We start from the raw sequence: 15,255 nt of genomic DNA, 5'->3' as shown, positions 1-15,255 counted from the left end.
TAATTCCCAAAAAGGGTGGGAAAAAGAGATAAGAAGATGAATACACACCCTACATCAACATTTAAAGTCACAGTATTTTAAGCACATGAATTATTTTAAAGAGAACACTGAATCTATTAATAACAATTAAGCTTCCACTTAAATACGGGGAGAAGGGCACAAAACTTTTTTTTTTTATTTTTTTCAAAAGGACATTTTTTCCTAGCTCTGGTTGGGTGGATCAGTTGGTTGGAGTATTGTCCTGGAAACCAAAAGGTTGCAAGTTCAATCTCAGGTCAGAGCACATACCTAGCTGTGGGTTTGATCCCCAGTCAGGGCGAGTACAGAAGGCAACCAATCAATGTTTCTCTCTCACATTGATGTCTCTCTCTATATTTCTCTCTCTCCCCCAAACCTTTCTCTCTCAAATAAATTAAAAAAAAAAAAAAAGCATTCTGTCCTAGACTACAAAAAACATGCATCTCAAAAACTAAGTTTTGACTAACCTCTAAAATTACTTTATTGAATAATCCCAGTAAGGATTACCAGTCTGACAAACTCATACCCTTGTCTTCAGCTATTAATTATGCCTCATGTTGTGATTAATGATTAGTATGATTAGAATACTTGCAATCCCTCTTTATTTTTAGCAGAAAAAATTACTAAGCATCACAATTATTATATTGTCCAATTTTCTTACTCTCCAAGTTTTGCCTTTTTAAATTAAACAAATATACATACCATGGCCCAATTATCAGTAATGCTTAAAAGAAGTGGCCGTGAAGACAATGGCCAAAGACATCACCACACGCGCCTGAGACAAAGCAGTCAAACGCATGGCACCACCAGGCATGCTGGCCACAGCCTGATGCAGGGCTGGACATCAGCGAGCCTGGCCACCAGCGATGTCCTGACCAGGCCTTCGGCACCTTCATTTTCAGACTGCTTTCTTACGTAAAAAAATCATTAACTTATAGACGAAAACAATAATCAATAGTGTATTAAAAAGTCATCAATATAATAGGAATGACTGATTTCTACAAAAACTAAGATAAAGTTAATAAGAAAAAAGAAATGCAGCATTTTGTTGTAAGAAATATTGACCGCTTTCAAAATATCGAGTCTTGTTTTTTTCACCAAGGGTGATTCTTGAAATACTGAAAAATATTCCATATTCCTATTTCTTCCATTAATTAATTCTGAAAACTTCTTTCTTTTAAAAATTGACAACACTATCTTTTGTAAAATCCTGTTTTTGTTTATGTGTCTTAAGATTCATTTTTTTTTTTGCAGTGTACAGCAAACTGCTTTATTATGTTTGTGCCTCCTTTTGTGTTTACTTTTTTTGCTTAAAATTATTAATGGTAGATGGTTCTATTAATCACAATTTGTATAATTAAAATTTCAACACTTAAAATACAATTATATCTCCTTTAAAAGGCTTTAAAACTTGCCAGGGTAGCCTTCTGATTCATCAAGGTTAGGGCTGAGAATGCCTGATCTGTTAGCATTCAAACACCAACTAGAAGTAACTACAAAGCACATGAGTCCAAATTAAGTAAATGTTAAATACACAAAAAAATAAATAAAAGTTTGAGTTTTCTAAATCTTGAAACCACACATCATTTGATATAGGAGCACAAAATAATTTGTGTCCTCAAATGAAGGAAGCTATTGTACTTTGTTTTCCATTTCAGTATCTTTAAAAAAAAAAAAAAAAAAAGCTGGCAAAGGGAAAGCTAATATTTCTAAAAATATCAATTGGGACTATTTATAAAATATAAATTTGGGAGGTTATAAATCAATAAAAATAGCCAATTAAAGTGCACCTTTAGTCAATAGAAAGTGTAAATTATCTGCATTTATAATAAAAATCCTACCTTTTGGAATAGGTGGCAAAGGATCTTCATAAAAAATCTTTTCAATTAATTCTGAAACCCTTTCTGAGAAAAATGGAGGTTTTCCTGAAATTACATGAAAGCTTGTCAATTAAACAAGTTTGCCATCACCAATAATTCTTAGTAGATCCCAACTGCAGATAGTTCAGGATTACACGACTGACAAATATGTATACAGAATTAACTAATTATTGAATGCCTAGTATACACCAGGCACACTGTGTATTTTTATATTTCTAAAATTCAAAATTTGTCCCTCATGTACAATATACGAGTTCACACATGGACCACTACCATGATCCAGGGGTTGCATGGGCTACTGGACACACATGAAACATTCAGTCATAGGTATGTTTACAGGAATTTCTACTAATAATCGCAGCTTTTTAGTGGGAAAATTTTAACACTTCAGATGATTATCATAAAAAATAGCCATATGTCAAAAAAGTCCCTAGGAATCTGCATATGCCTAGACACCAAACAATCCAGCCAAAATAGATACAGATTTAGAAGAACCAGCTTTTTCACATCTTATAGGTAAAATATTTGCAAACTACAGATTTAATCTTTGTGTTTGTCCAGCTCTGACTTTAAAATGAACCAGGAAGCAGTCACCTGCAAACATTTCATAAAGCAGACAGCCCAAAGACCAGAGGTCACTGGGGGTGGAGAAGTCACTGCCCTTTATAATTTCTGGTGCTGTATATACAAGAGATCCTAAAAAGAAAGCATAATAAACAAGTCTGTTAGGCATCTGTACTGTTCTCAACTCAAACCTACCTAAGAGAGACCTGATGGGGTAAAAAAAAATTATATATATATGGGAGGAAAATATGCACATTAATACAACCTCAGGTGTATTTCACTTTTTTTTAATGTTTTCTAATTTTAAGGTTCCATTGTACAAGGCTATAGAAAAATATAAAGAGATTTCAAAAATCCAGCTAAGGTAGAGGTGGGGGAGAGGCCAATCAGCAACCCCACCACAACACCAGCCACTCACAGACGCCAAAGGCAAGGTGTTTATTTCAAGTGCCTCGTTCATCGCCACACTTAGACTGTAAGTCCTCAAAGGCTCTAGAGAAACCGGAGTGGTTTTATTTTTATACCACAGGGATGCAAAGGTCAGCGGCCTAAACTTTGGTGATATGAATGATCAGGACTGATGGTTACAAGAGTGTCCTCCATCCTTGGCCAAAGGGTCCATCACGGGACTATCCTTAGATTCGGCTCAGACACAACCACGCATCACTGCTGGAAAATCTGACCTGTTCCTCCACAACACAGTCCTCTTCCCCTTACTAAAGGGGAATATGTCACCTTCCTGAAATATATCACCTTCCTTATCTTCTATAATAAAATAAGAAATAGTAATCTAAAACTTAATATTCTACTAACATAGTCCACAATATTCCTTTTCACAGAATGCCAGTCAGCCTAGGGAATGATATTTGGGGATCTTAAAAGCTTTCATATTGGGCATGAAGTTTTATCACATTCAAGACTGGCCCTGGAAGTTAAATTTCCATTGGTTATATTTATGGGGCCCACAGTTAACTGCTACTCCTCATCCCCTTCCCTCATCCCTCCCACCCTAGGCCGCGTGACCATCAAGCCTAAGGATGCCACCCTCTCCCACAGCGCCCTCCCCTTCACAGTGAACACGCTAGAGCATCAGTGGCCCAAAGTCTCAAGTACCTGCACAGGGGACTTGAAGGGGAAAGCTCCTTCCTGCTCCTCTCAAAAGTTCTGGTGTAAGAAACCACACTTCACACTCTCCCCTAAGGTACAGCTAACACCCCAGGCCCCAGCTCACTGTCAAAACGACCTCCCAAGGGTGCACCCCTAAAAACTTTCCTTAACTGCAAATATCAACTGCTCAAAAACGTTGAGCAAATAACTACTGAGCCACTCATGTGTGCCAGGTATTGTTCTAAGTGCTGATGATACCGCAAACAGCGAGACAAAGCGCCAGCTCCTTGAGTTCTACTGTGCGGTCAGGGACAGGTGACACTGAGGACAATAAACAGACTGTCAGGGGTTCCCCACACTCTACATGGTATTAGAGCCACGTGGGAAACCTGAGGCCATCACCAACGCCACCCTAAACCCAGACTTCTCCTGGTCATTATTATCCATACACCATTTGACTAGCAAACTAAACACAACTCGAGTTATGATCTTGAAACGTTCCACATACCTTTCACTCTACTTTTCACGTTTTTCTTCAGTGCATTTTCGCCACTATCACCTCCACCTTCTTCAGCTGCCATCAAAGCAAAGAACTCTTCCAAATTTTCACCTTCTACCTTAGCCAGGCAAAAATTGCTAAATTTCAATGTGCCAGGCCCTTCCAAGAGTATCTATACAGATTAAAAAAACAAACACTTTCAAAACCCAATTTGATTTTCACTTATATCAGTACCTCTTATAACCTCACTAAAGCATTTGAACATTGGCTTTCTCCCTTCATCACAACTCATAAAATTAAATGCGTACTGAAAAGGAAAAAAAAAACGCTAAATAAAAATAAACCCAATATTTTAGTAAGAATAGAGTTAAATATTAAACTGTCAATGTATATAATAAACACATATAACCACAGAAGGAAACCTCAGGCTTTTACAAACAATGTATATGGAACAATCCATACTCTCTAACCCTCATTGACAGCTAAAGAAAGACTTAAAAATCCATCTGCCAGAGGTGTTGTTTATGCAACATATGGTTAAAACTAAGGTTTTGAATTTATAGATCTAAATTTGAGCCGCAGGCCCACCGCTTACAGGCAATCTGACCTGGAGAATTTACTTAACTTTTTTAAAGCTCAGCCTCTTCATGTATAAAATGAAAAAAATTATACTTAACTCTTCAGACTGTTGTTAGGATTAACTAAGGTTATACATGCAAAGGGTTTTGAATAGCGACTGGCATGTGCTAAGTAGTCAGATCTGCTAATTTGCAATTAGAAGTTACCTGTTGGTTGTTGAAACCATGCCAGGAAAGCGTCCTATTACTTTTAATTTTTTTTCTCCGGGGTCATTAAAAATACTTACGGGAAGTTACACTGAGCCAGCTGGCCTTTTGTTTTTAAAAGCAATATAAAGTTTGCCTTTAACCTCCAATCACAAACATTAAGGATGTCTGTTAAAAGTCCCCAGTGACTTTTAAATGTTTTTGAGCACCAGAATCCCCAGAAGACTTGTCGAGAAAAACCGCGAGTCGTCCCCCCCGCCCCCCGCCCCCGCCGACCCCCAGAGTTTCTGAGTCAACAGGTCTGGGGTGGGTCCAAGACCCTGCACTGCCTACGAGTCCCAGGCAACACTAATGCTGCGGGTCCGGGGAATGAGCTCTGAGAACCAGTGGGAGGCATCAGCAATAATTTTTCTTAAGTTAGTAAATCTTTCAGGCTTTGCACGCGACAGGCCTTTGACCCGACTACTCAGCTCCGCAGTCACCCATGACACAAGAGACGAAAGGGTGCAGCTGCGTTCCAGTCAGCTTCACTGAGGGGGCCGGGCATCCGACCTGCACTCGGCCAACCCCAGCCCTAGAATAAAAGCCCCACTACACGCCAGCCTGAAGTTCCTAGGTTATAAGTGGCCGACACCAGACCTCATGAAATAGCTCCCACACAGCGCCCGGCACACCACAGCCGCGGGGCCAACCCCGGCTGGTACCTGATTCTGTGCAGGCATGAGCTAGAGGTGGTTCTGACATTTCTAAATGGTCGAAAAAATGAAGTAAGATATTTCTTGACATGTGAACATTACGTAAAATTCAAATTTCAATGTCCATGAATAAACTTTTACTGAAACAAACCACACCTATGCATTTATATACTGCTTAGGGCTGCTCTCGGACCTACACCCACAGTTAAGTGGCTGCAGACTTGGGCAAGTATATGAATGTTTCAAATACTCTTATGAGGCATTTTTATGGAGTTTTTTAGGTTTCATTATGTTCTTATATAGATGTCTTATAATAATGTTTAACAGGAAAACATTCAATTTTTCATTTCCTTGTGTACACATTAACAAAGGAAAAGGAGCAACTTAAGCCAGTAATAAATACAATCCCTAACAGTATGTACTTATAAAGATAATAATTGATTCCGCTGATTGAGGGCACACTATGTTCTATGAAGTGTCCCAGAAGCTTCTCCTAAATATAACAGGTAACCCTTACAATCACCCAGGGACAAGGGCGAAGGCACGGAGAGAGAGGAAAAGGGTCAGCCGTCCAGGGCACACAGCTCCTGAATGTCACTGCCAACTATGACCGTGGAACTAAGCAGGGTTCGGGACAACTATGCTGCAGCACATTTAGTCACAGACAATTAGTTTAACAAAAAAAAAGATAATATTTGATCCATCACATCAGGAATCATACATAAAGAGTCCAAAATGCCATTATCAAACTAAAAAAAAAGGCTCATAACTGTGTACTATAAGAATGAGGAGTCTTGCCCTGACTGGTGAGACTCAGTGGGTTGGGCATCGACCCGCAAAGTGCAAGGTCACTAGTTTGCTTCCCAGTCACGGCACATGCCTGGGTTGCGGGTTCGGGCCCAGCTGGGGTGTGTATGAAAGGTAACCAATCAATGTTTCTCTGTCACATTAACGTTTCCCTCCATCTCTTTCTCCCTCCCTGTCCCTCTCTCTAGATATAAATAACTAGGATCTTTTTTAAAAAAGGATGAGGAGTCATTTTTTATAGATCTATTGACCTCATCATTTACAACCCACTTCAGCAGCAACAATAATTACTCAAAGCTCTCATATGAGGGGGAACTCTGCATTCTAGAAGAACTTCAATGGGTCGCTAAATAACTATCTAAAATAGAGTTTCCATCTATTTAAAAAAAATGTAAACTTCAAATCTCAAGATGTTCTATATCTAAAGTTGTATCTAAAAATAAAAAGACCTTCAAGAAAGCTCTGTCAAATAAGACTGAAGCAGTTAGGAAATCAAAACTTTACCTTCCCAGGAGAAATGTCACAAAAGAGAATGCCAAGCTGATGAAGATGATGTAATCCAGTGACCAGGTCCATCCCAAATTCTCTCACAACATCTTCTGGGAGGTTTTCATCTTGAGCAATAACCATTTCTAAGGAGCCACCTGCAAATGTGATTAAATCACCCGTTTTAACCAGCACTACACAGTGCCTCTAGGAGGTTCTATGCTGGAAGATTCTGAGCATAAAAAAAAAAACAAACAACGATCAAATCAGGACACCTGGACAGCTTAGCGGGGGAACACGCTAGCGAGCACAGCGGACAAGCGCCCTAGCAGCGCTGTGTCCCCGCTCCAGGGCCAGCTCAGCCCGGATGACTGGTCAAGGAGGAAGCAGGTGGGATGAAGGAGTTTTCACTCCAGATCCCTCAGGAAACAAACAGCTGCAAAAGTGTGCGGTAACCACTAACCCAAACAGTGCATTTAAATCACATTATGCAAAGGACAGTCACTTTTACCCCTGTGCACAGTCAGGTCATTCCGCAAAGTACTGCACAGCGAAAAAGCTGGCGCCCCTCCTTGACTGTTAGAAAACCATGCCCTTGGTGCTCACCACTGACGGAATAATGGGCCCAAGGCTGACACACGGGGAGTTCCTTTTCTGTGCCCGCCCAAGGTTCCAGTCCCATCTCCACCATATAAGTGCCAGACACAAACTTTTTTTTTTTTTTTTAAGGGTCAAGATGAAAACGAGCGCCAGGTTCAGAGAAAGTGAAATCTCGGCTGCATCTGAAAGTTCAATCAGAACTACTGCAACAAAGGTAGCAGGTGTTTTGGTTTTGCTTATTTGTTTTGGTGGGTGAGGAACCACTGCAGACTCAGACATGAAGTTGGGTTGTTACACTGGTCATGGGTCAGAAACAACAGCTAAAGCAAAAAGGAATCCAGAGAAAGACCTCAACAGCGTGTACATCTAGGGAAGCAATGAAACCACAGAAGCCTACCAGCTCAGGGAAATGAAATATATAGAAAATTATTCTATGATTCAGTTTTACACATTCTAAGTGCCAACAGGTAAGATCATAAAACTAGAAACAATTAACACGTATCTTAATATTTCGTGATTCTTCAGTTTACTCAATGTATAAACAGAAGTATACTAACCTTGGTACTAGTTATATTTTTTTTCTCTAAAGATGCTGAAACTAAAAGCCAGATAATATCTATGTATTTCGTCACCTTTCTCTCTATATATAGTCCTGGAAAGTTGTACCAAGCAAAGGCAATTGCATGTTATCTCTAATTATTCCTGGGCAGTAGTATTGGTTGATTCGTCTTTATATTTTTCCACATTGCTTAAGCTTTCATAAAGAGCAAGTATTCTGTTCAAAAACTAAGTCACTTTATAAACTAATAAGCTAATTAATAGCTAGCTGACCTAAAGTATTTTGTTTAAATGGAAAATGTTGTTTTATACATTAATTACCACTAAAAAATGTTTCTAAATTTTTATGTAGACTGTTCAGTAATATTTTATACCAAATTAAGTTAACCCCAAATTGAGTTTTACATAAACCTTCCTCTTATCCTACATCTTAGCTCTTTACCCTTCCCTAATATCCATCGGAAAATAGACTTTCAAGTTAACTATAGATTTTCAAACCAACATAGTCAATAGTATCAACATTTACACTGCAAAAGAAGAAAGGAAAGTAACAAAACCTACACAGCATGCCTTACCTGTGCAGAGTTCCACTACGAGCCAGAGATGGTTGCTGGTTTCATACCATTCATAAAAAGTTACAATATTCTGGTGTTTAATTTCATGGGTAAGGCGCACCTATAAAAACACAACATTCACACTAAAAATAAAAAATTCTTAAAACCCTTGCATCTATTAAAAAACACCTAAATACACAATTGGGAAATGGGTAAAAACAATGGAATTCCATTGGTGGAATTCTTTATGGACATCAAAATGATGGTTATAAAGGCTAATCATGTGGAAAAGTGCTAATTTAGCATATTATCTTAAAAATGATTTTTTGAAAACTTGTGCAATTTAGTTTTGTGTATTTGGGTAAATATAATATTGCAAAAGAAATAGTATTCATAGGAAAACTGCTGAAAGTATTAATCAAAAAAGCTATTTTAATGAGCAGAATTACTGTTTTTTTACTCTTTCTACTTCTCTTTTTCAATTTCCTATATAAATACACATTATTTTGATAATTAACCTTCAGTAAGTAAAAACAACCTAAATGCTCAATAATACAATAGTAGTTAAATAAGTTGTATATCAACTTACAAAATATTAAGCCAACATGAAAATGTTTATTTAATTTAAATCAACATGGAAAATGACAGTGTTATAATGTTACTTGAAAAAGGCAAGAAAGAAAATTATATGGTATCATAATAAAACAATGATTTAAAACTCATAGGAGAAAAGACTGGGGAAAAAAAGAACAGAAAAGCAACTGTCTTCAGGTTATAGAAAAATGCTGCTTTTTTTCTTTTATTCATTTTTTGAAAATCTGTATATCTATGTTTGTAGCAGCATTAGTCATAACTGATAACGTGTAGAAGCAACCCAAATGTCCACAGACAGGTGAAGAGGTAAGTAAAATGCGATATATCATACAATGGAAAGAAATTCTGACACATCATGCAATATGGATGAACTTTGGGAACATTATGCTAAGTGAAATAAGTCAGTCACCAAAAAACAAATATTGTATGAATCCATTTATATGAGGAACATTTCAGAGACAGAAAGTAACGGCAGTTGCAAGGAGCTGGGGAAGAGGAAATGGGGAATTATTTTTTAATGTGTATAATGTTTCAGTTTTGCAAGATGAAGAGTCCTGGCCAATTCAGCAATCCCGATCTTGGTGTTTATCCAATGGGCTTGAAAACTTAGATGTTTGCAGCAGCCTATTCGAAACTGAAAGCAATCAAGATGCCCTTCAATAGGTAAACAAATAAACTGGTATATATACACAGAGGAATACTGTTCAGTGATAAAAAGAAATGAGCAACAAAACACAAGTAGCAATATGCATTTAAGATTCCTCTATGTTTAAATGAAAGAAGCCAATCTGAAAGGCTACATACTACATGATTCCAACTATATGACATTCTGGAAAAGGCAACACTATGGAGACAATAAAAAGATCAGTGGGTGCCAGATGTTGGGAGGAAGAGGGAGGAATGAATAGTTGGAGCATACAGAATTTTTAGGGCAATGAAACTCTTCCGTATGATACTATAATGACAGATACATGTCATTACACATGTGTCCAAACCCATGGAATGCACAACGCCAAAAGTGAATCCTAATGTAAACTGTGGATGTATGATGTTTCAACGTAGATTTCATCAATTGTTAACAGTGTACAACTATTGTAGGGATGTAGATAGTGGGGGAGGCTATTAATGTGTGGGGCCGGCTATTAATGTGTGGGGCCAGAGGGTGTATGGGAAATCTGTATACTTTCCCCTTAAATTTGCTGTGAATCTAAAACATCCTCCAAAAAAATTAATTCTTAAAAAAAAAGTTCTGGATATGGTGATGGTTGCAAAGCAATATACATGCACTTAATATCACCAACGTGTACACTTAAAAATGGTTAAGATGGTAAATTCTGTGTTATGTGTATTTTACCACAATAGGAAGGAAGGGAGGAAGGGAAGGAAGGAGGGAGGGAGGAAGGGAGGGAGGGAGGAAGAAGGAAGGAAGGAAGGAAGGAAGGAAGGAAGGAAGGAAGGAAGGAAGGAAGGAAGGAAGAAGGAAGGAAGGAAGGAAGAAGGAAGGAAGGAAGAAGGAAGGAAGGAAGGAAAGAGAGAGAGAAGGAAGGAAGGAAGGAAGGAAGGAAGGAAGGAAGGAAGGAAGGAAGGAAGGAAGGAAGAAAAGAAAAAGAAAAGCTAGGTTTGGAGCCTAGGCTATAAAATGGCACAGTTATTTTAAACCCAAATCACTCTTACCCGAAGTCCCTCATATGGAAAGCTTCATAATCATATACTAAATTTAAAAGTAATGATCTAATATATATTATATTTTCCCTGGCTCTTACCAAAACAAACCAAACTCTAAGTTGTTAACGGCTTGGGTGTGTTTATGAATCATTATTCAGGACTGGTGGCACTAAACAGACAGAAGGTGGCTCATCCCTTTTGAAAATGTGGCACTTGCCACTGGCTTCTTGTTCAATGGCTTCTGTTTACACAGTACACTGTTTTCTACCAGAGGGAGGAAAACATACTTGACTTACCCAGTTGGTTATTTCAGGCCTTTTGCACTTATCAGTGCAAAGTATAGCTACAAAGTTGATTGTTCCCTTCCGCCGTCCTTTGTAGACGATGGTCTTGCTTCCTCTTCCAATCTCCTCATACAGAATGAAGTTTTCCATCTCCCTGCCGAGTCACACTTGAGAAAATGACAGCCTAATAGCATCTCTAGCTCCTAAAATGTAAACAAAAATGACACACATAAAGGCAAGGTAGATGCATGATTTATTAGCCCAGGATATTTCATATGTAAGTCAGTCTAATAATTCTATAAATTCATGAAGTTCACCTACAAGCAACTAAGTATTGGATACCAGTGTGAAGAAACACTTCACAAACCAATAGTTAACTTCCTAAAGATCTTAACAAAAATAATGAAAATGACAGCTATTCCCAACACAGGTAACAAAATCAGGAAAGGAATGCAATTTTGGAAAGCACATTGTGTCAACATCCGTATAAAGAATGGAAGAATATATGACCTACTAAACCTCAAATTATAAGCAAATGAAACAATATATGTAAAAAATACTTTATAAACAAATACAGACATTAGTATTTCCATCTCATCCACAGAAATTGTATGTTAGTATTATTCAAAGTCAGAGGCCAGCAAACTTCTGGTTCCTGGGCCAAATTCAGCCTGTTGCCTGGTTTTATAAATAAAGTCTAATTGTAACATAGCCATGCCCAATGCATTTATATACTGTTTAAGGCCACTTTCATGCTACAATGGCAGAGTTGGGTAATTGCAAGAAACCGCATAGCCTGCTCACACACTCTAAAATATTTACTATCTGGCCATTCACAGAAAAAGTTTGCTAACTCTGGTTTTAAATCAAGTTTGTTTTTTTAACCAAGCACTTCATCATCTATAAGCATTAAAAGAGTTCTTTTTCTTGGCCAAGAAAATCCCTTAATTTTTGTGAGTGAGTAAGTGTTTGATTTAATCTGTTATCAGATTAGATGTTCTTTATAATTGAAGTGAAATAGTAAATTCAGTATCTTAACATTCACAACAATCTAATCAAAGTATTTATTCAACTAAAAAATATCTTTTACATTGGTATTTCTTTGGGAGAATTATCCATGCTAGACTACAGAAATCTTCCCAGAAATTATCCAAGCAGTAAGATATCCTCTTTAAAAACAGCTTACTTTTAAGTAAGAACCTATATATAGTAAAATTCCTTAGAAACAGAGAATATAAAAAGAGCAGTAAATTAATGGGTTTGGAGTTTCCTTGAGGAAAGATGAAAATGTTCTGGAATTAGATAATGCTGTTGGTTGCAAAACTTTGTGAATATACTAAATATTACTAAATTGTACATTTTAAAGGGGCTGGATTTGATAGTATGTGAATTATATCTCAATATTTGGTTGATAGAATTGACATAGCATTGTATATGTTCAAGGTATAAATGTGTTGGTTTGATATACTATATACATTGTAACATTACCAACAGAGTATTGGTTAACACCTCTATTACATCACATTATCATTTCTATTTTTGGTGAGAATAATTAAGATCTAGTCTCTTAGTGACTACGAAGTATATATTATTGTTGACTATAACTATTATGACATACATTAGATCTTATTCATCTTTTGTTGTGGGTCATATAAAAACAGAGCCAGATTTGGTCAGGAGGCAGTAGTTCGCTGACCCCTGTCCCATTATAGGCAACCAGTAACCTAAGAATCTAGAAATAACAAGTTCTGATTCCATATTCCAATAAAATTAAAACTTACTGTAAAATGGGAAAATTTCAACTATAAAAGCCTACAGACAAGTAACTAAATGTAGTTACTTGGATTAGAAACCTGGTATCTAGATCTAATCAGAAGAAAACAGTTGACTGACAGTGAAATTTTTTGAAATTCTAAGAAAAGATAGGGGAGAATTTTGAATTTAAATCAATGAAAAACAAAAAAAGGCACAAACAGTATCCATTTCTTTTTAAAAAAAAACAGTTTTACTAAGTTCCTTTTACATTCCTCCCCTCCCTAAAACCCATTCATTAAAAAGAAACAATCCTGACCCCTGACCCACCAAAATGCAGCCAAAACAGGCGTTATCATGTGGTAAGAGGTCAACAATACACAATACATAATATCACCAAAATAAGATTAAATCAACAATGCTAAAATGGAGAAGATACTAAACCAGGACAAAAAAGAGATAGTAATTAAATGTTCACAAATTGGCTCCATTAGGATCCACCAGGATAAAGATGCTGAAGTTTTTATGTAAAATGAGTACTGATTCCTTGCAAGTATGGTGATCTAAGTGATCTTCCAAGTTTGAAATTCCATGATGTTAACATTCTTTTTGCCTCCATCCAAGGGCATACCTCACCTTAGACTTCCCAATGTGAATGTTTAGGTTTGTAACCTCTTAAATTGTAAAATAAAACACAAATACAGAAAACCCCACAAAATAACTGTATAGTTTAATGTATTATTAAAAAAGGTACACCGTTGCCGTCACCACCCAGGTCAGGAAGCACCTTTCAGCCACCCCCAAAATCTCTCCATGAGCCTTTAGTAATCGCAACTCCTCCTGATCCCCAAGAGTAATCACTGTCCTGACTATCATAGTTAGTACTTCCTTGGGTTTTTTCATAGTTTTATCACCCAAGTGTGTAATCCCAGACACAGTTTTGTCTTGCACATTTTCTAAGAGCGTGGTGCATCTTTTAAATCTCTTTTAATCTACAAGTTCACCTAGAGATCATCTGAGAAGCCAGAAGTCAGAGCAAATCACACATACAAGCAAATGAGGCATTTAAGATCCAGAGAGCAGGCCCGAAATTCAACAAACTCTGATACAGACCAGGTGGTAGGGGCACGCAAGTAAAGGCTGGAACCCTCCCCTCAAATCAACCACCTTCAGAGCTTTAACTCCCGCACTACAGCATCAGCAACACCTGGGAACTCGACAGAAATGCAAAATCTCGCCCCCCAGCCCAGGTCTGTTGAATTAAAAATTCTGGAATCCGGGCCCAGCAAGCTGTTTTAACTCGCCCTCCGGATGCACGCTCAACTTTGCGAACCAGAGGCCAAGTTACCCTTTCCCCATGACCGAAAAGACGGCAAGGCACTTTGCTAAGCACTCAACAGGTGCGCCTCACCGCAGCCCATTACAGGCCGAATTCACTGCAGGCTTTGAGCTTGATCTGAGTTCGGACCAAGGGGCGGCGGGAGGAGGAAGAAAGGTGAGTGGTGGGCAGCGCCCCTGAGACTCGCGGTCTCTATCGCGCTGTCTGAAGGAGCCCAGAACCCAGATTCAAGCCCCTAACACTGCCATTCACCTGGTCGCTAGGTGGGAAAATGCAACCGACCCACCAGACGGCTCCTTTTAGTGCGGGCGCCACGGACCCTACCCCACCGAACGAGTCCACTGGGCAAAGCCCGTGGACGAAGCAACGGCACAAGGCGGGACACGCAGGAACAGCGTCAGGCCGTGAGGGTCCAACGCCCCTCCACGTTTGGTGTCCCTCGTCCCGTCTCCAGGGCAGCACGCAGAACGCCGGAATGAGCGCCGGGCCCTGACTAGCAGATCAGCTTCGCTTCCTATTGGCTGGGGTCTGGAAGTGAGTCTACTAGAGCACCGCCCTCAACCCAAATAGCCCTGCGCCCAGCCTTAGGACGAGTCATCCAGTAATATAATTTAACAATAAATAGACTCTATAAAGATCATGATCAGACATAAGAATTGCATCACATACAATGTTTTTCCTTCCGTTTTAGATATTAATGATGGAATCATGTCTTTAGCTTTAGCTTTTAATATAATCTGATATTGCTATCATAATAAACATGACAATACTTCAATCACCTTCAATAAAATATATAGATATTGCTAAAAAACGAGATTTTATGCCAATCAAAGAGAAAACATTCTCTAAAAAATAGCGTAAGCCAATATTATATCAATGAATAAATAATTTAGTCCTATCCTCAGGTCTTTTCACAGCATACATACTTAATGTTTAGATCCACAATGAAAAATTTAGATATGATCCAAATGAAAAAGTTCTTCAATAGGCCTGAATGTCTAATATAGAAGGATTGTTATGATGTCAGAAGGTGATTGTAAGACAACACGCAACCGAATCAAGCACAAT

The 15,255-nt window shown here is 38.2% G+C and overlaps 1 protein-coding gene across 1 annotated transcript in view; it reads right to left on the bottom strand.

Annotated features, from left to right (window-relative positions):
- The window catches only part of ULK4 (unc-51 like kinase 4), a 233,621-nt gene extending 219,009 nt beyond the window's left edge, over nt 1-14,612 (bottom strand). Inside the window, exons 1-7 of the mRNA XM_054595876.1 lie at nt 14,440-14,612; nt 11,109-11,299; nt 8,575-8,674; nt 6,860-6,999; nt 4,078-4,240; nt 2,493-2,594; nt 1,860-1,943 (exon numbers count right to left, since the gene is read on the bottom strand). Of these exons, the coding sequence (XP_054451851.1) occupies nt 1,860-1,943; nt 2,493-2,594; nt 4,078-4,240; nt 6,860-6,999; nt 8,575-8,674; nt 11,109-11,246 (727 nt within the window). The 5' untranslated portion in view covers nt 11,247-11,299; nt 14,440-14,612. The remainder of the gene's footprint in view (nt 1-1,859; nt 1,944-2,492; nt 2,595-4,077; nt 4,241-6,859; nt 7,000-8,574; nt 8,675-11,108; nt 11,300-14,439) is intronic.
- Between the last annotated feature and the right edge of the window lie 643 nt (nt 14,613-15,255).

This window comes from Pteronotus mesoamericanus, unplaced genomic scaffold (genome assembly GCF_021234165.1).
Source record: "Pteronotus mesoamericanus isolate MK-2021 breed Mesoamerican mustached bat unplaced genomic scaffold, CSHL_Meso_final scaffold_54, whole genome shotgun sequence".
In the NCBI taxonomy this organism is placed as follows: Eukaryota; Metazoa; Chordata; class Mammalia; order Chiroptera; family Mormoopidae; genus Pteronotus; species Pteronotus mesoamericanus.
This window is presented reverse-complemented; position numbering and strand designations above follow the sequence as displayed.